This window comes from Muscardinus avellanarius (assembly GCF_963383645.1).
Source record: "Muscardinus avellanarius genome assembly, chromosome: 3".
NCBI lineage: Eukaryota > Metazoa > Chordata > Mammalia > Rodentia > Gliridae > Muscardinus > Muscardinus avellanarius.
In genome coordinates, this window is record NC_137788.1 from 56,339,013 (window position 1) to 56,360,004 (window position 20,992).

General features: G+C 45.8%; 1 protein-coding gene across 1 annotated transcript in view; it reads right to left on the bottom strand.

Annotated features, from left to right (window-relative positions):
* JAK1 (Janus kinase 1) overlaps positions 1-20,992 on the bottom strand; it is a gene marked incomplete at its 5' end in the record, with an annotated part of 59,840 nt that overhangs the window by 27,624 nt on the left and 11,224 nt on the right. Inside the window, 5 exons of the mRNA XM_080691436.1 lie at positions 1,995-2,152; positions 6,544-6,729; positions 9,099-9,441; positions 10,945-11,108; positions 16,795-16,948. Coding sequence (XP_080547562.1) covers positions 1,995-2,152; positions 6,544-6,729; positions 9,099-9,441; positions 10,945-11,108; positions 16,795-16,948 — 1,005 coding nt within the window. The remainder of the gene's footprint in view (positions 1-1,994; positions 2,153-6,543; positions 6,730-9,098; positions 9,442-10,944; positions 11,109-16,794; positions 16,949-20,992) is intronic.

The following is a 20,992-nucleotide window of genomic DNA, read 5'->3' on the forward strand; positions in this document are numbered from 1 at the left end:
GAGGTAGAAAGCCCCTGGGTTCCACCCCCAGTACCAAGAAAAAAAAAAAAAAACCCAGAACAAAACAAAAAAGGTGAAAAGAGAAAGAAAGCTCAAGTCAAAGTACACGTGAAACCCCTGGAACCAACTTCTCAAGTGCTGCAGCCCCTCACGCCACCTGCCCAGGATCCCCAGGATGCCCTTGCTAGAAGGGAACAAGCCCATTTTACATCCTTGGATCCCCAGGACCAATGAGTCAGGACACTGGCTGGCTAAACCCATGCTGAGGGCGGTTCTGAGCACCCAGTGACTGCAGCTCAGGAAGTGCTGGTGGAAGAGGGCGGGTGGGCAGCACACAGGAAGGCAGACACTAAGTCCTTCCCCCCTGTACCGTGGTCTCTGACACCTGCATGCTGGGCATGTGCTGATCCCCACTGTGCAAAGCACCCCTGCCTCTCCAGCACTTGGCATCCAACTGGAATGCAGCCCACTCTGAGAAGGCTCTTTAGGCAGTGAGTTCCAGCCTCCCAGAGAACACAAAACATTCACTCACTCAACACTCACTGAGTGCCCACGACATGCCCGGCTCTGCTGTGGTGCAGAGGAAAGCAGAGAGCGAAACGCAGAGCAGCCCTGACTCAGGGAAGCTCAGGATCCGGGAGGGAAGGCAGTCAGACCAGACACGAATGGATGTGTAATATCAGACTGAAGGAACATAAAGAAGAACGAAGCCACCAGGGAGGGCGGGCTGAGGACGGAAGAGGTGTTGCTTTATATAAAGTGGTCTCAGCCAGGTGTTGTGGCACAGGCTTATAATCCCAGTATTTGAGGGGCTGAGTCAGGAGGATTGGAGTTCAAGGACAGCCTCAGCTACTTAGTGAGGCCCTTTGCAATGCAGTGAGACCCTGTTTCAAAATAAAGAATAAAAAATGGGGCTGGGGGGTGTCACTCAAAGGTACAATGCCCCTGGGTTTCATCCCTAGTGCTGCAAATAAATAAATAAATAAATAAATAAATAAATAAGACTGGAAATTTCATATACAAGGTGATAGATAGCAGACTGACGCCTGAAGAGAGTGCAGATCCTAGCAGAGGGCATTCCCAGTAAAGGGAAGGCAGGACACTGAAGGGAAGACACTGTTACAGTGCTCAGCACCTGCTGCACGGTGCCTCATGTCTGTCTTCCTATGAGTCTGCGAGCCTCTTGGCCAGGGATACACTGCCACCAAGCTACCTGTCCACAGGTAGCCAGGAGAGGAAGAAGGTGGAAAGCGTGTCTTGTGAAAGGCAGCAGAAGAGATGGCTCCTCACGCATAAAGACACGCAGCAGTTCTTCCTGTCTGAAGGGTAGTTGTAAGAGGAAGTCCACTGAGCCCCAGCTGTCTCAAAGGCCAAACGTGGATGTGAAGACAGAAGCTAGAGAAACCAAGCACAGCCCTTCAGAAAGGGGCACACATTGGTAATCGTGAGAGCCGCAGTCTGCGGAGTGCTGCGCAGAGCTGACACCTCACACCATCTGAAGGATTTGAGCACAGGCTACCAGTTCTGAGAGGCAGGACAAGACATCCCCCAAAGGCCCTCTGGCCTGAAGGCGGAGAGCCCCTCACAATCTCCATCATTCTACTCTAGGACAGGCTTAACCAGGATTCTGTCTGTTCTGTCTGATGCTGAGCCCTGCATCCTACCTTTCTCAAATCGCCTGCACCAGCTGAATGATGGGTTTAGCACAGACAGCACTGCATGTTCAGCTGTGGAGAGGTAAAGAGGTTAGACAAAGAGGAGGAGAGAACTGAGGAAGAGAAGAGCTGAGGGCTATGGAAAACAGATGACAGGGAGGCCCGGCCACAGCCCAGATGGCAGGATAGAAAAGAGAGTACCCACGAGTACCCACCAACGTGGTCAATGCCTCAACCCAAACAACAGAAGACACAGGGGTCTGAGGAAGCCAGGCTTCCTGCCACTGGAGTATGAAGTCTTTTCACACCCAAAGCAGCCGAAAGCACTCTAGAACCAACCAGATGGGGCCGTGACAGCCATTCTGTATGTTGTGAACGATCAGTGGGGGGGCCACGTCGGTGCAGAGGTAATGGTGTGCGTCTGCTGTGAGCCGGAAGTAGCCGTCAACCAAGGACACGAAGGACAAGGCTTCCTCGTGGGAAGAGAGCTTCAGTTCCTGGTGAGAGAAGACATTCCCATGGTTACACCACACGTCCACCATCTTGAGCAGGGGGCTCTGTGACTGAGTGCGGAATGCCTGGGCCATCTCTGTTGGTGTACTCCTGCATTTACACAGGATTTTCAGTGTTAACACTCTTTCCCTTCTGTGTGTGTGTGTGTGTGTGTGTGTGTGTGTGTGTGTGTGTGTGTTACTAGAATTGAATCATGGGTGCTCTCCTACTGAGCTACACTCCAGCTTCTTCTTCTTCTTTTTTTTGGGGGGTGATAGTACAAAGGATTGGACCCAAAGGCATTCCATCTCTGAGATACACTTTCATCCATTTATTTATTTATTTATTTATTTATTTATTTATTTATTTATTTATTTTTGCAGTACTGGGGATGGAACCCAGGGGTATTCTACCTCTGAGCTACATCCCCAGCCCTATTTTTTAATTCTGTATTTTCAAAAAGGGTCTCACTGAGTTGCAAAGGCCTCAGTAAGTAGCCGAGGCTATCCTTGAACTGTGTTCCTTCTGTCTCAGTCTCCCAAATGCCAGGATTACAAGCATGCACCACCACCTCCGGGTGATTTTTATTTTTCAAACAGGGTCTCCTATGTTGTTGAGACTGGCCTTGAACCTATGATCCACTTGTCTCAGCCTCCCAAGTACTGGGATTACAGGTGTGAGACACCACACCTGGCTTCCCACCTATTATCTTAATGGGACAATCCAGCAAGGGACAGTGTGCTTATGTTGGGGGAACGGGGGAGATAAGGCAGTGGGAGGACCTGCAGAGAAGCTGCCTCCTGGGTCCAGACAGGAGAAGCAGTAGCCTCGGTGGGGGCAGCAGGGTGATCAGTGCACACGGGTTGTGCACAAAGCAGCGATGCACCACGTGGGCATCATTCCTGTCCTATGAAAAGGAAACAGAGGCACGGACGCTTCCTCTAGTAGCAGTTGGTCTACACTCCTGGTAATACTCCTGGGTTTAATCCAGGAATGGTCCCCGACACAGTACTAAGTTTTCCATGTTCAGTGCAGGCACCTCTGAGGCTAGGAGGAGGCAAAGTCTCACTCTAGAAGGGAGAGGCCAAAGCAGAAGGAGGGGAAAACAGAGGGACTTTCCAGAAAGGAAGGCATTCAGAAAAACACTGGAGGAGAAGACAGACAGTTTTGATTTGATCTCAGATCGCTGAGCAGACACTGCCCATCCGAGAGTAGCCAATGGGTCAACCAAGGACATCTTTTAGTGATGGAGGCTTATAAAGCTATTTGGAGCTCTGACTCATAAAAAGTATTACAAAGTGCCCAAGCCTTCAGAGAAGGCAAAATGACATGTGAGAATAAAGCTCTTTTTAGAGCACTGGGGTAAGAGGCTGGTGAAAAGAAACAAGACTGGCGGAAAGGAGGGGAGAGGGGTACAAACAGCCGGTCAGGAGGAAGGTAAGGAGGCCTGGTACACACTGCACACCAAAGGAAGGGTGTCCTGGGGCTATAAGCCAAGGAGGCCTGGAGAGGGCGCCCACCACAGGGATGGTGAGTGAGCAAGGGGACTTGCTCTCGGGTGTGACCTCACATTCACCTGTAGGTAGGCCCCAAAGCAAATCTAAAAGAATCTGAGCCAGTCATGGTGGCGCGTGCTTGTTATCTCAGTACTTGGGAGGCTGAGACAGGAGGATCGCGCAGGTTCAAAGCCAGCCTCAGCTACTCAGGCCCTCAGCAACTTAGTGAGACCCTGTTTGACTCTGGGTTCCATCCCTAGTGCCACATAAAAAAGAGGTTCTAGAGTGAGGGGCAGGGTTGTCAGGGGCAGTCCCTCTCCAGCCCCGTGACAAGAAAGACCATATAAACTCCTGAGTTCCCCAAGAGCAGCCATCTGGAGAGAAACGGGAAATGTCAAGGAGATGCAAAGGGAGGCAATAAATCAAGGCAGGACTTGGTAACGTGCTGGCATTTTGCTTGCCTGAAAGAAAAGCAGTCAAAGGATGGCATGATCGGAGGGCAGAGAAGGGACAGGGCAGTCAGCTGCTCCGGGTAGCACCAACTCCTGGCTAACACACCCGCTCTGGAGCCAGCCCATCGGGTTCAGATCTCAGCATCTCCATTAGGTTTAAACATACATACTCACTACTTCTACAGGTCAAATATTGGCAATTTTAAATGATTTCACCTAATAGCTATGTGTCCTTGGAGGGTTATTTAACTTCTTCTTGCCTTAGTTTCTTCCCTTGTAAAATAGGAACAATAATCTATCTCCCTACAGAGTTGACATGAAAATTGAAAGAGCTGACATTTGTCAAGTTCTTAGACCAGGAAGTGCCGGGCACAGCCTAAGGGCTAGTGTTTGTTTCTTCCTGCCTCACCCCTCCTCCCTCCGCAGCGCTGCAGCTTGGCAGAGCCGCCGGCCCAGGTGGCCAGGGTGAGCTCTGACTCAGAGGAAGAGGCCACCAAACGGGAGCCAGATGTGACCGTCAGCCTGGATAGAGCAGGGCCAGCTCGTAAAATGTGTGCCCTGTCTGCTGCTTCTCTCCTCTGCTGAAAGTCTGAAGGGTTTGGCCACTGGAGAGCCACACCATAGACATGCCAATCTTTCCCTCATTTCCTGGGGGATGATGACACCTTGGTAACCAAAGCCACACAGGCAAGATGCACGGGCTGCAGCCAGATGGCGCTGGGCACGCCCTACCACGTTCTCGCTGTGCGACACTGTACAGTGTCTCTGTCTCTCGATTAATCTCAGGTTCCCTGTTTGAAATAGAGCTGACATCCCTACATCTTAGGTTAGCTCAAGGACTCAAGAACACACACTAAGTACCTTAATAAAGTAAGGACTAAGAACATAAGCACAGCATATAACCCAGGGCCTGATATCTGTAATATGTTCAATAAATAACATTTATTATTTTCTCTCTCCCTCCATTTTCTAGCTTTTCACCAACATCTCTCTGGGCTTTTCTACTTCTCCCTTCGATTTTTTTTTTAATAATAAAATTAATGTCTTGGAGGCTTTTGTTTTAAACAAAGGAAGACAGAAAAAGAAATTAGAGCTTCTTAGCTGGGTGTGGTGGTGGACGCTTGTTAACCCAGCATTTGGGAGGCTGAGACAGGAGGATCGCAGGTTCGTGACCAGCCTCAGCTACTTAGTGAGGCCCTTTGCAACTCAGTGAGACCCTGTTTCAAAATAAAGAATGAAAAATAGGGCTGGGAGTATAGCTTGGGGATAGAATGCCCCTGGGTTCCATCCCCAGCACCACAATACAAAAAGAAAATTTAGAGCTTCTTATAATCCTACCATAAATAAATGTTATGTTAACATCTAATTATATTCCTAAAAGCGTGTATTTTCATTTTATAAAGACATTTTTTCCAGATCAAAAAATAAATCAGCAATTTAGTTGCATAATATTCTACTACTCAGGTGAACTATGGTCTATTTTCCCCTTCTCCTAGCATCATTTTCAGTATTTGACACTGCAAACACTGCTGGAATAAATACTCTATTAATAAACCACTACCTGCATTGCATATTGCTTTCTGGCAGATTCCCTGAATTTCTGAATGGAGAGACCATACAAATATTTTCAACAAGGCTTTAAACACACGTTGCTGAGCTACTTTTCAAAAGGTAATACAAGGAAGAGGAGTTGCCCTGGATACAAGAGAGTGGCCATCTGTCCTAATTCATATCGCCTGACTTTCTTAGCACGGTGTGCTATCTTTTGGACGCAGTCTCTGCTGTGTCCTGGGCAGGTCGTGGCGTCTCCCTGGTGTTCACTCCTGCGCTCTGTGGGCGTGCCTTGTCGCGCCAGCCCGATCTCTCCACCTTTGGTCAGCTGTGACTTCCCGTGACACAAACATGTTGACTTTGGCAGAGTTCCCACTTCCCCTGCCAAACTGGATGCCTGTCTAGATCATGTCCTCAAGTGATACCGAAAAGGAGGAAGTGACACCGAACACCCCTTCCTGGGCCCGAGGCTTGCTGGGCGTGCCTGTCACTTGCCTCGTGGTCGGCTGAGGTGCCAAGTGGGGCTCCCAACCCACCATCCTCAGAAAACCCACAGGCTCAGCCAAGGGGCCACATGGGAGCACCAGGGGGGAACCCTGACATTCACTAATTTTCTCTTCCTTCAAATCTGCAAAGTTTTATAAACTTTTAAAGTTGATGCTGAAATAGACTTTAGTGAGTAGCAAGCTGTGAGGCCAGTACACATTTGCAAAACCAAAGAAAGGCACTAGTGTGACTTCAATGCTGACATAATAATGTCTTGCAATCGGGACTTTCTGGCTAAGTCAGACAATCATCAGATTTTCTCTTTGGGACAGGAACTCTGAAAATCATGTGCTGCGCAATTTTCTTTGCCATGTCCCCCCTTCTTGTCACCAGTTCGAGGAGCAAACTCACCATTTTTTTGTTGTCCTGCTTGTTAATGCTGACCACAGACTCCTTTATTACAATGTGAGTGATTTCAGGGAAATACGAAAAATTGTTCCACTCTTCCCGGATTTTGATTTTCTCCTCGTCCTTCTTGTGTTTATTTTCCAGCTTTTTCCGCTTCAGTTTATTTTTTTCCTTTTCAATAGGGACCACCTGATAAGATACATAAAAATGGCAGGGTTAAGTTGGCTTTCTCAGTTCCTGATGTAAAAGGTCAGCGCTCCTGGCAATCCCACGCAGGACCTAGGTCCAGAGAGAAGAGAGCTGACAAGACTCAATGTACGGTGCAACCGGGATGCGGTGGGCATAGGACCAAGACACTGAGTTCTATCGGGGAATCTTAGGACTTCAAATCTAGGAAAGAGCTCAATTTGACCCTGACCAAAACCTCCACCTGATGTACAATGTGCATGCAAACTCAGAAAGAACCTGAACTGCCCCCTGGACATGCGTCCACAGCCGAGCAACCCACTTCCAGGTGGGCACCTGTGTTAACACAGGCATGCCACATAGCACATGCCTCTGAGATTCAAATGATAGGACACGAGCTTTTCCCTTCTACTACTGACTATCCTGATTTTGTGACAGTATCCAAGTAAGGCTTTTCTAGAGAAGATATGGACCCCACACCTGAATAATCGACACACAGAAGAATACGTATCTGCACAAGTTTGGTGGGATTTTTGTGTGTGTGTGATACTGGGGGTGGAACCCAGAGCTTTCTACCTCCAGGCTATATTCCCAGACCTATTTTATACTTTATTTGGAAACAGGGTCTCACTAAGTTGCTGAGAGCCTCACTAAGTAGCTGAGGCTGGCTTCTAACCTGTGCGATCCTCCTGTCTCAACCTCCCAAGCACGGGGATTACAAGCGTGCGCCACCAAGCCCGGCATCTGCACAAGTTTAAAAGTGTTGTGTAGAATGAGCACTGGAGACTAGGTTTTGAGTGTAGTTCCTGCCTCTGAAGTTACTTAACTAGACTGATCATCTCTTAGAGCCTCCACTTCTTCAGTCATAAAACAGAGAGCTTCTATCTGTACTAGGTTCTTTCCGATTAGGCACATGCTTAGTAACACAGAACCTACCACAGAGAAAGCCCTTGGTGTTAGGCACTGTTGTTTTAGCATGAGAATAAAACAGGAAAAGATGAATCTCGCATTTCACTTCTGTTTGTTTGTTTTTGTTTTTGTTTTGTTTTTTGGTGGTACTGGGGTTCCTGGAAGCCCTTCTACCTCCGGGCTACACTCCCAGACCTATTTTATACTTTTTTATTTTCGGAAACAGGGTCTCTTAAGCCAGCGCGGCTGGCTTCGAACCTGCGCGATCCTCCTGTCTCCGCCTCCCAAGCGCGGGGATTACAAGCGTGCGACACCACGCCCAGCTCGCTTTTCACTTCTAACAAAGTAATAATTATAGCAGCTATAGTAACTTGCTCATCATTTATTATATGGCAGGTTCTGTGATCAATGCTCTGTAGCTCACCAACTCTATGAGTCAGATACAGTAAAGAGAGTCAGACCTCTGTATTCACAGTTCCTACATCCATGGATTCTGCATTCACAAACTCAACCAACCAAAGACTGAAAATATAAGTTATGTTTACCATGTCTGCTTCTGTGCTGAACATGAACAAACTTTTTTTTCTTATCTTTACTCCCTAAGCAGAACAGTATACTAAGTATTAAAAGGAATCTAGAGTTGATCAGAATACACAGAAGGGTATGTGTAGGTTATATGCAAGTATTATGTCATTTTATATAAGGGGTTTGAGCGTGCACATATTTTGGTACCTGCAGACCGTTCTGGAACCAATCCTTCCATGGATACTAAGGGCCAACAATATTTCCATTTGACAGAGGAATAATATATAACCAATATGGGTAAAATGGTCCTCCCAAGGCCCTGAAACTAAGTTGTGGGGCTAGAATTTGAACCACATCTTTGGAGGTATAAAACTTATGCTTTTAGACCACTCTGCTCTGTGCCTCTTTCAAAAAACACCTCAATAAAGAAACTTTACAATGCAAAATTGACTATCCCATTTCGTGGAGCCAGAGCCTAAATTCACTCTTGTCTTAACAGCTTACTACTTATGACCTTGAGCAAATTTCATAACTTCTCTGTACTTCTGTGGGTTCATCTATAAATGGGGTTAGTGGGCAGTACTCCCCTTGAAAGTTGTTTTATTTTTAGAAATAAATGAGCTAATATGTTAAAAAAAATGCTTAGTAAAGTACTTGGCACATGGTAAGGACTGAGTAAATGTCTGCTGTTACTGTTTTATAATGTATTTTACATGTTATTATCTTTCCCTTCAGAACTTAATATTTACCTAGGCCTTTTGGTACACACATGATATGAGAGATGACTAATAAGTGGTCTCTAGCTTAAATAAACTCAGCTTAAATAAACTCAGTCTACTGGGGTAAGTGACATGCAGACGGATACTGCCGCAATGGAAGCAGCATACCCTATGAGACAGAGATGGTTCTTTTCCGATCAGCCACCTGTAGCCACTTACGTTTGGTTTCTGCCGCCACTGGATCCCAAGATTTCCAGTCACCATGACTTCATAGTAGAGAACATTTCCACTGTCATTCGAATTAAACCAATTCATCTCATTTTCTGATGAAATCAGTAACATGGAAGTCTCGAATATTTCAGCCCCATAATGTTTAGTCAGAGTTTCCAACGTAGCCAGGTATTTCACCTTCAAGTCATGTGTGGACACGCTGCTGTCACAAATGGTCTTGTTGTTAAATTCCTTCAGGAAATCCTTGAATACGTTATTTATCCGCATTCTGGTGAGAAGGTTCCTCTGTCGGATGGATTTATTCAATGTTTCGGGAATATATCTCTTGTAGCTTTAAAAAAAAAAAAAGGTATGGACATTTCACATATAGGATAGCAGAAAATATAAAGAAACCTAAGTCTATGATTGTTTCTTGCATGTGTTACCAAATAAGGGAGGATTCACTTTCAAGGGACGTTAGATGGACGATAACCATCAGGAGATGGAGATGAACAGAGACAGAGAGACTAGAACAGTACTTGCTCCATGGATTTCACTACGATGGGAAATCCTATAGGTATCATCACATTTTCAAATGCAAGCAGCAACACTGACCTGTCTGTACTTTGTTTCACCGCTGTGCACACTGGTACTCACATGTACACAGCGTGAAGATTGAACATCAGTTAGAAAACAGTCTAAAAGGTGTGGAGAGCAAGCATCTCCTGGCAAGAGCAAATATGCTTTGGTGTGTGCTACTTGCCTGTTTGATCATTTTTCTGTAAGAGCACATATTTTTATTAAAAATGGAAAAATCATACAAAAGCTAAATACAAAATACTTATCATCTGCCAGGTGAATATGCCCCAGATATATTATTAAATGCATCAACTAGAAAATGAAAGATTAATTATCCATCTAGATGCTAATGGAAGAGAATTTTTTTTTTTTTTTTTTTTTTTTTTTTTGGCGGTACTGGGGATGAAACCCAGGGGCATTGTACCTCTGAGCTACACCCCCAACTTTATTTTTTATTTTGAAACAGGGTCTCACTGGGTTGCAAAGGGCCTCACTAAGTAACTGAGATATCTGCGAACTGTGATTCTCCAGTCTCAGCCTCCTGAATGCTGGGATTACAAGTGTGCACCACCACGCCCAGCTATGGGAGATGATTTATGATCATCAAGGTCCTGATAAAGTGGCATACTGTAAGAACAGGAAAGAATTTTAAGAAGAATATATAAACCCTTGAAAAAATAAACAAGTCCCCTTAGGGGACAGCTGTTATCCCTGGGTCTGGAACAGCATCTGCTCAGGGTAATTCTTGAGATACCAATGGGCCCATGATAGTGAACCATTGTGAAATTTGGGATTCATCCTCAACAAATAGTGTTAATTTTTTTTAGGTTAATGAAAAGAGAATTAGATAAGAGTTATCATTTTTCACTTTAGCTTCATGGGAAAGAAAAAAGAAAAAGAAAGAGAAAGAGAAAAGGCCTAGAGTGGAGGTCACAGAAAAAGAGAAAGTGGCAACCGAGTATATAGCTAATCAGTCCCCACACAAGGAACATGGAGATGACGGCCAGCAGTGGCCACAGGAAAGGGGCAGGGTCACTAATTTGATTGGCATCCCAGCCCAGAAAGTTCACCCTAGTACAAATTTCTGAGCTTGTCAGTCAACACTCAAAATCAGGACACAATGCTAAGTGTGTCCTTTTACACATATTCTAAGTAAGACTTGGGTCTTGCAGAGCAGGTGTCAGGCAAACACTGGTAGCAGTCAAATAAGATGTATGAGAGCATGTAAAGTAGCGCTGTCCCTGCGGTCTACTCTCTGGCCGGCAGGCAGACTCACCTGATGTCCTTGGGGAGCTCCGGCAGCTGCATCTTCTTCTTCATAGCATAATGTGAGATGGCCAGGACAGCCATCCCCAGGCACTCGTTCTCGATGTCATGGCCATCCTGCTCGGTCTTGGGGTCCCGAATGGGAGCCAGGCACTTCACCAAATCGTACTGTCCCTTTGGAGCAGAGGTGAGAAAAAATGAACCGTCACTTAAGTTTCAAGAGCCCACTTGTGGTTTTTTATTTATTCATCTTGAGAGGATACAGGAGGTGCTACCCAGCAAAGCAGTGCAGAAATGAGATAAATCACACTTGTAGCTTCTCCATCTTCAAAGCTCCTTTTCAATAAAGCTGGGCATGAAAAGGCCCAGGAGATGTTCTCCCTGGGTTAATTCATTTATTTCACAAATGTGCACTGTGCACTATGCCAGGTATTGGTGTACTGTACAAGCATCTGAAGCCCCCTTATGGAGCTTACCACAGAAAGTGAGGCAGGCCAGAGGACCTGGGACCAGGAGGAATTTAAAAAGGCCATCCTGTGAGATGAGAGAGGTGAGGGACGGGTGGGCACCCGGAGATCAAGGCACACCGGCCCACAAGATAATAATTCAAATTAAGGATTGAAATTAGGCAAAAGACATTTGTCAGAACCAGTCATAAGAGAGCAGATGGGAGCCAGGCGTGGTAGCGCGCACTTGTAACCCCAGCATTTGAAAGGCTGTGACAGGAGGATAGAGGTTCGTGCCAGCCTCGGCTACTTAGTGAGGCCCTCTGCAACTCAGTGAGATCCTGTTTCAAAATAAAGAATAAAAAATAGGGCTGGGGTTGTCGCTCAGAGGTACAATGGCCCTGGGTCCCATCCCCAGTACCATAACAAATAAATAAATAAATAAATAAATAAATAAATAAATAAATAAATAAGCAAGCAAGCAGATGGGGAACCTTAGTAAGTTTTTTGTTTTTGTTTTTGTTTTTTTGGGTGGTACTGGAGGTGGAACCCAGAGGCTTTCTACCTCCGGGCCCTTAGTAAGGTTTAAAAGCCCACCTCCCAAGGGCTTCTGTGGCTACTCTCTTCCAGGGACCCCTCCCCGCCAAGAGGGGGCAGCTGTTTTTGTCTTCCATCTTTCCATGACTTAAACTTTTGAGCCAGGTGTGGTGGCGCACGCTTGTAATCCCAGTACTTGGGAGGCTGAGACAGGAGGATCTGGGTTCACAGCCAGCCTCAGCTACTTAGTGAGGCCCTTTGCAACTTAGTGAGATCCTGTTTCAAAATAAAGAGTAAAATCAGGCTGGGGATATATTTCAGAGGTAATATGCTCCTGCATAACCCCCAGTACTGCAAAAATATTAAAATAAAAAAAATAACTTTCATATTTCTATACCTTTCGATATAGCCCTTGGACTTCATTCATCAAAGTCCACTGCAAAAGAACCCTATAAGAGGAGACACTTCCTTTTTTTTATTTTTTTTGGTGGTACTGGGGGTGGAACCCAGAGGCTTTCTACCTCTGGGCTATACACCTAGACCTATTTTATACTTTATTTGGAAACAGGGTCTCACTAAGTTGCTGAGAACCTCACTAAGTAGCTGAGGCTGGGTTTGAACTTGCGTGATCCTCCTGTCTTAGCCTCCCAAGCGCGGGGATTACAAGCGTGCGCCACCATGTCCAGCCTGAGACACTCCCATTTTTAAAGGATGCTGACAAGCAGTGTGTACAGGCAAGTGACATGGGCCAAGGTTTGATCACTTATCAGTTCCAGACAGGAACTAGACAGCCTAGCCTAGAAAGTGGGCATCTAAAATTGACGGGGACCACCTTCCCACTCTTACTGCATTTATACAAAGAGAAAGATCCCATATCCGACCATGTGTCACTGCTCCACAGCTGCTATTTGTGTTTCCAGGAATAAACTGAATCACTAGAGCACACCCCCCCCCATAGGGTACATGGCATTCCAAGAACCAATGGGGACTTTCAAAATAAAACAAGACTAAAAAGCAGCGCCCACCTGCGTGGGCCTGGACCATTACAATGCCAATAGCGGCTCCCATTTATGAACCTGTAACCTCACTGCCAGACCCTGTGCTTGGTGCCTTTTTTCTATTATTTTGTTAAACCCTCACAGCAGCCCCCCGAGGTGGGTGTTGACATCATCATTTCTAACAGATGAGAAGTATAAAGCAACCCCACTCAGTCGGTCATACATTCAGTATTTTGGTAACTAGCAGTAGGTGCTAGCGATATAGAAATAAACCAAATTGAATTTTTGACCTCATGGAAATTCCATTTAAGGAAAAAGAAAAAGAAATAGAAATAGCTAGTGTCAGCAGTTTACAAAGGCAAAGCCAAGTAGAAGGACCAAGTGACACGGGGGCCAGGGGCTTCGTGAGTGGGGTTTAGGGTATCCTAGATTTGACGTGGGTACCTTTCCTCAACACTGTGCCTCATCAGACTTCACTGACTGAGGACTGTGAACTCCTCAGCCCTTCCTTAGCTTGGTGCGGGTGCAGATGTGGAATCTGGAGAGGGGCTCCCGCTTCAGCTCACTTTCCCTGAAGAGATACCATGGTTGTGATGAAGGGTTCTCATGCTGTGGTTCTCCTGTCCAACACAGGACTTCCTATTTCTCTTAGGTAAGGAAAGGTCACTGACCAGTTCTACAACCTTCAGAGAGCCAACAACAAGGACCTACTCCGACAAAGTGCAAAGACCAGAACAACATCTAAAGCTGGGGGTGGTTTTTTTTTTTGGGGGGGGGAGACTATGATTTTTTTTTAATGTTCACCATACAGATACCTCAAGTAACTCATTCCTAAGACTACCAAACGTCAAATTCGAATGCCTCATCTGTGAGGTATGGTTCACTGTTCTTTTAGACTTGTGCTCCAAAGAAAGATAAAAGAATAAATCCCAGATGCAGATATGTAAAACTGAGAAGGTTCCCAGCATTCGGGAGGCTGAGACCAGAGGATCACGGTTCGCGGACAGCCTCAGCTACTTAGTGAGGCCATCCACAACTTAGTGAGAACCTGTTTCAAAATAAAGAATAAAAAATAGGGCAAGGGGCGTAGCTCGGAGGTCGAATGCCTCTGGGTTCCATCCTCAGACCCACACACACACACAAAAAAAAAAAAAGCCTGAGAAGGCGAATCCAAAAAAAAAAAAAAAAAATCACTGATTTTTTTCCATGGTATCTCCTGAAGGCTGTGCACGGTCTCATTTCTCTACTATCTCTAAGGCCCGTTCTGAGGTATCTATGGATGGGGATAATGTACAGTCCATAACTAACGCTGTACCAGGGGATATAACTCTGACATAAAAACTCATGGGTGAAAGTATGTCCTAAGGAGATGGTGGACATGTACCGAAGCCTGTATATTATGAGGTTGTTCATGACAACCTATCATATCACAGGGAAAACTTGAGAAAAACCAAAAACATCCAGACAGGAGCAGTGAGTTAAATAAACAACAGCTTTTCCTCCAGACTCAAGCCTCATTACTCAATTTATCTATAATCACCACGTGTATGCCCCATCAACCTCTCCAGAGAAGAGCTCCTGACCGCCACCCCTCCACCAGGCTCTTGCTCCCAGTCTTCCCTACGTAGGAAATAACTCCATTACCTACAGACACTGCTGAAAACAGAACCCCAGAAAGCATCTTTGAGTCCTCCGGTTCTCTCACTTTCCACATCCAATCTGCCAGCAAATTGCATCCACCCAGCCTCCCAAAGGGATGGCAAATCTACTCATTTTTCTCCAACTCCACTGCCATTATGGCCACGAAGCCACCCAGCACTTTCTTCTGCCTAGACCACTGCTTTGGACTCCAAGCTGGTTGGTATGTCTGGAATGTTCTCTTGGAGCCAGCACAATCCACTTCTCAAATTGAACAAGAATCATCATTGACTTAAAACAGAAATAAAAAAAAAAAATCACACCCTCTGAAAGGCTTCCCACTTCACTCAGGGTAAAATCATAGCCCCTCACCAGTTTTCGCAAGGACGGCCCATCGCCTCCCCGGCCCGTCCTCACCTCCCTGCCCTTGTCCAGCCACAGTGACTCGCCCTCAGCTCCCCCTGCCTCGGCTCCTCCCACAGTGGCTCCCTCTAGGCCGGGTGCTTCGACCAGGGCTGAGGGGATAGTGGGCAATGTCTAAGGACCCTCTGGTCTGTCACAACTGGGAGGAGGGGAGGATGCTAGTAAATGTCCTGCTGCCATCCAGGAGGTACAGCCGGGGATGCTGAGGAACATCCTACAATGCTCAGAGCGGTCCAGCAGGATAAAGAGTTATCTAGCCCCAAATGTCAGCAGTGAGACATTTGACTACTGACAGCATTTGCTACTGAGATGCTCTACAAGAAGAAATACCTCCCCCACTCCTTACTTAGAACTGCAGCCTCTTTTAGATTCTTCAAGATTCATTACGTCATGTCCTTAGAGACCTTCTCTGATCACACTATTTAAACCAGGTCTCCCCAGCCAGGTGTGGTGGCGCACACTTGTAATCTCAGTATTTGGGAGGCCGAGACAGGAAGATCACAGGTTCAAATCAGCTTCAGCAACTTAGGCCCTCAGCAACTCAGCCTTGCTTCTAAGTAAAAAATAAACCAGAGCTGGGAGTATAGTTCAGAGGAAGAACGTCCTCAGCACCACAAAGCAAAACAAAATGAGTTAGGTCTTCCCATTCACACTCCCCCCACATTCTCCATCACAAAGCATGTCCTTCGCAGCATCGCACAAGCTCGTACACATCACCTATGTGCCATTTTATGTGCTTGTCACTTTCTGTTGTCTGACTTGGGTCTGCAAGTGATACGCGCAGAGACTGTGTCTGTCTCATTTGCCCTGGTACCTCCAGTGCCTTGGCAAGTGCTAGCGTCTGTGGCAAACGGGACACAGACATGCAGTAAATATTTGCTGAATAAATGAACTGTTATGAAGTCATTAGAATGGCAAAGATAAATATTTTTTGTTTGTTTTTTGCGGTACTGGGGATGGAACCCAGGTGCATTCTACCTGAGATATACCCCCCCAGCCCTATTTTTTATTCTTTATTTTGAAACAGGGTCTCATTGAGTTGCAAAGGGCCTCACTAAGTAGTAGCTGAGGCTGTCTGTGAACCACGATCCTCCTGTCTCAGCCTGCCGAATGCTGGGATTACAAGTATGTGCCACCATTCCCAGTTAAAGATAAATATTTTTAATGGAAATTGACAGAATAAGAAATGGGATAAATAGAAGAAAGATGAATAAATAGCTTATAAAATGATAGGAGCAATAAAATATTTTCAAGAACTGCAGAATTCATCATAAAAATTTGCATGTTAATATCAGAAAGCACAAGATGAAAAATGCTATCGATCTCATAATTAAATTACAGGTGGTTCTAATTTCTCTTTGGGCTTCTTCATAGGGTCTCATCTTCCCACTCTCCCACCACTGTGAGGCCGCCTCCTCCCTCCACAGATGTCTCTTGGCTGAGAAGTCCCTCCGTCAACCCACTGAGCTCCACCTTCCCTCAATTCCCCGCTGCCCTCTGCGTGTAGGGTGCTACCGATGACCAGCTAAATGGTAGCAGTTGGGGAAAGGAAACAAGAGAGAAGTGAGGCCTGGAAACCCATAGGTAACAGAGTTGTCCGTGCACAGGGAAGACTGAGAGAAAGGAAACAGCCCCGTGCAATGCCCAGCTCTGCCTTCTCCTCGCACCTGGGCCAGCTCCAGTGTGGCAGGACTTCTGCAGAGCAGGACAGCCTGCCGGCAGCACCCCCAAGTTCAGCTGCACAGGAATCCAAGCCCACAATGCACAATGCCCTACGCTCCCCACAGACCCCAGGTGCTCCTGGGCCCAACTTCCCACCTGAGCAAACAGGTACTCCAGCGAACTGGCATCAAGGAGCGGGGTTGCATCGGGAACCTTTTTTTTCTCGTAGCCATTTTTCTGCTTCTTTGGAGAGTGTCGCCACACGGACTGCTCATTGTCATTGGTTCCGTGCCAGTTGGTGAAGTAGAACCTGAAAGACAGTAAAATGAATGACGGCTGTGGCAAAGGGGATTGCGGGATGCTGGGAGGGGATCCTGGCTCTACTGTGAGGCAGCCAGGACAGAAGGCTGCTGAGCGGAGAGACAAGCTTCACCTCTGGTGACACCTCAGGGTCGCTGAGGCCCAGTTCCCATTCCTGCAAGTGCTCTGTGAGGAGCGTCATTTCAGCACGTCCTGTACAATGCAGGGAGATAAAATGACTTCCTGGAAGTCACAAGGCTGGCCCCTCAGATGTCCACCATGCTGTGCCAGACAGGAAAGCCCCTGCTGACCAGCACCAGCTCTGGCCCAGCGCTCTCTGTACCTTCACCAGCACTGCACTGCCAGGTCACCTGCCCTGACCCAAAGACCTTTTCATTCCCTTTTTATTTCCGCGGGTCTGGCGATGGACACCAGGGACATTCTACCTCTGAGCTACATCCCCAGCCCAATTTTTTTTTAATTCTTTATTTTGAAACAGGGTCACACTATGTTGTGAAGAGCCTCACTAAGTACCTGACGCTGTCCACAAACCACGATCCTCCTGTCTCAGCCTTACCCTAATGCTGCGATTACAAGCATGCGCCACCACACCCGGCTTCATTCCCATCTTAATTTAACTCTTGTGAAATCTACTTTTGCTACACAGTCAAGATGTACGGCTTCTCAGTTCCCAGGCTGCTGTTATTAAATCAACAGTGCATTTAATGATGAACAGAGTCAAAAAGAGCACTACACCAACAGCACCAGCTGCAGGGTCATGGAGGCAGCGAAGAGTGCGTAAGAGATGTCAGCTTCCTAGTCCTCACAGCAACTCCACGAGGAAAGCAGCGCTATTTCTACACCACAGTGAGGACAGCGGAGGTCCCAAGAGGCCAGGTGACAGAAGCTGGCAAGCTGTCTCTCACCTACTGCTTTCCTCTGCCACCTATATAGGAAACATCACGAGTTCCACGATGCGTGGAAGAGGCTGAGCCATGCTGGCCCCAGGTCTCCAGGCAACAGTCAGCTGCTACCTGGGCCTCTCTCCCAGAAAAACAGCCACGCTGAGAAGTCACAAACCTCCCCAAAGAGAGCATCTGCTGAACTCAGACAGAGTGTAGGGCACGCCAGGGGGCCATGCCAGGTCCTAGGATGCAGAGGGTCTCCTGCACATCCCCTGGCCTCTGTGATTTCCAGCGGCACGGTAGGGCACGAATTGTCAGCGGGACTACACTGCACTTTCTGTGGGCCCCACACACTCCCTTCCTCCATTTAAAATAAAATTAAAGCCAGACATGGTGGCACACCAGGTAATCCTAGCATTTGGGAGGCCAAGACAGGAGGATCGTGGTTCAGGGACAGCCTCAGCTACTTGGTGACTACTTTGCAACTCAGTGAGACCCTGTTTCAAAATAAAAAATACATAAGAGGGTTGGGGGTGTAGCTCAGAGGTAGAATGCCCCTGGGTTCCATCTCTAGTACCGCAAAAAAAATAATAATAATAATAAAAATTAAAAGCTATATTTTACAACTGTGTTGACACTATACTGAATTATATTCACTTTTTTCCTGATTTTAAATAAAATTAAAACATTTTATGAGGCTTCTGATAATATTGTGGGTCCTAGGCACCATGCTTTATGGACACTTTATCCCTAGGACCAGGATACACAAATGTCAAGTTATAGAACCCAGACCACATGCAGCAGGCAGAAGAAAAAGTGAGAGCCAAGTCGGTGTGAGGCAGGATGCCTCTGGAGGGAAGCCCCAGGAAGAAGGCTGGAGGGGAGAGCCGGGAGACGCACAGCTGCTCACACCACAGTCGGCACGGTGAGCACCGAGGCAGGAGGCTGCAGCTGTCTGACTCACAGTCAGTCCCCAGCCTGGCACACGGCAGGTGCCTAACATGTGCTTCATAGATGATGAACACGGCAAATGATGAACAATGTCAGGGAGCAGCAATTAGCAAGAAAAGGAAAGCATGGATAAAGAAGTTGCTTTAAAGATAAAAATATTTTATAGCTTCAATAGTTCTCTCTCTCTCTCTCTCTTTCTCTCTCTCTCTCTCTCTCTCTCTCTCTCTCTCTCTCTCACACACACACACACACACACACACACACCAAGTCCACATGATGCATAAACCACATGAGATCTCAAAAAAAAAAAAATCCTTCATCTCCTTTAAAAATTAACCATAAATACTATCCAAAAAGAGTTCAAAATATAAGTTAGGCAAGAGAAATAGAAGGTTTTATTCTTTTTTTATTTTTTAAAAATTTCTTTTGTAGCTGGGCATGGTGGCGCACGCTTGTAATCCCCGCGCTTGGGAGGCGGAGACAGGAGGATCGCGCAGGTTCGAAGCCAGCCGCACTGGCTTAAGAGACCCTGTTTCCAATTTTTAAAAGTATACAAAATAGGTCTGGGAGTGTAGCCCGGAGGTAGAAGGGCTTCCAGGAACCCCAGTACCACCCCCCAAAATTTTTTTTCTTTTGTAGTATATAGGATTGAACCTAGGGGCTTTCTACCTCTGAGCTATACCCCTAGTCCTATTTTATTATTTTGAAACAGAGTCGTACTAAGTTGCTGAGGCTGACCTCGAACCTGCAATTCTCCCATCTCAGCCTCCCAAGTACTAGGATTACAGGTGTGTGCCACCACACCCAGGTAGGGTTTGTTTGTTCTTTCTTTCTTTCTTTCTTTCTTTCTTTCTTTCTTTCTTTCTTTCTTTCTTTCTTTCTTTCATTTGTTAGTTTGTTTTTCGTTTTTTGGTGGTATTGGCGATGGAACCAAGGGGCTTTCGACCCTGGGCTACACTCCCAGACTTCTTTTATATTTTATTTGAGAACAGGGTCTCACTAAGTTGCTGAGAGCCTTACTCAGTAGCTGAGGCTGGCTTCAAACCTGTGCGATCCTCCTGTCTCTGCCTCCCAAGTGCTGGGATTACAAGCGTGCGCCACCATGCCCAGCTCGGGTTTTTTCTTTTTAGATCTATTGCACAACACGGTAAATATGGTTGATGATGTATTTGCATATTTCAAAATTGGTATGAGAAAATTTCAAATGTTCTCACCAAAGAAAATAAGTGTTTGAGGTGAGAGATGGGTCAATTGGCTTGATTTAATTATTCCATGTTATATTAATAAATCATTTCACTTTGTACTCCATAAATATATGATTATAAATTGCTAATTTGCAATAAAATAAATGATCACAGTGTTCATCAAACTTGGTACACACAAAATCCTAGTAATAAAATATCTCATGGCAAAAACCAAGTGAGGAATAAATGTAGTATGATCACTACCCATATTCCCTTTCAAAATGGTATGGGAAGAGAGGAGGAAGGTGAAGCAGACAGACATATCAGTCAGAGATATACCTTGCAAGTTTTTGAGAAATTATATTACAGATGACTGCACATTCTAAGTTTATCTATAGACATTGTACACATGAATTCTCTTTAGGTTTCTGCAGAATTTTACTAATGAATAGTAAAATTTACCTGAGTAAAAAAGAAATTCTTTTCTTAAAAAGGACTTGAGAGTGTAGGTGTAGTGGTACCTGCCCATAATCCCAGTACTTAGGAGACTGTGACAATAAAATCACAGGTTCAAGACCAGCCATAGCAACTCAGCAAGATCCTGTTTCAAAAATACATACATAATACATACATACATACATACATACATCAAGCTGGGGATATAGTTCAGAGGTAGAATAACCTTGAATTCAATTCCCAGTACCAAAACAACAACAACAACAATAATAATAATATTGTCTTACATGAACATATAAAACGCTATCAAATCATAAAAATGAAAAACCACAGCTAAGGTACAAGAATCTTATTTCCCAAAATAGAACTAGTGTTCCACTGAAATAATCACCAGCATTTATTTTCATAGTACACCTTCTTTAGTGGTGAGATTGTGAGGTTTCAAACTTTTTGTAGTTTGTCAAGCTTAGCTTAGGGTGGTATCTTTTTTCCCAAGTTCAAAGAGCCTGTGGTGACACAGCAATATCCTGCTGAAGCACAAGGTCAGGTACAAAGTCA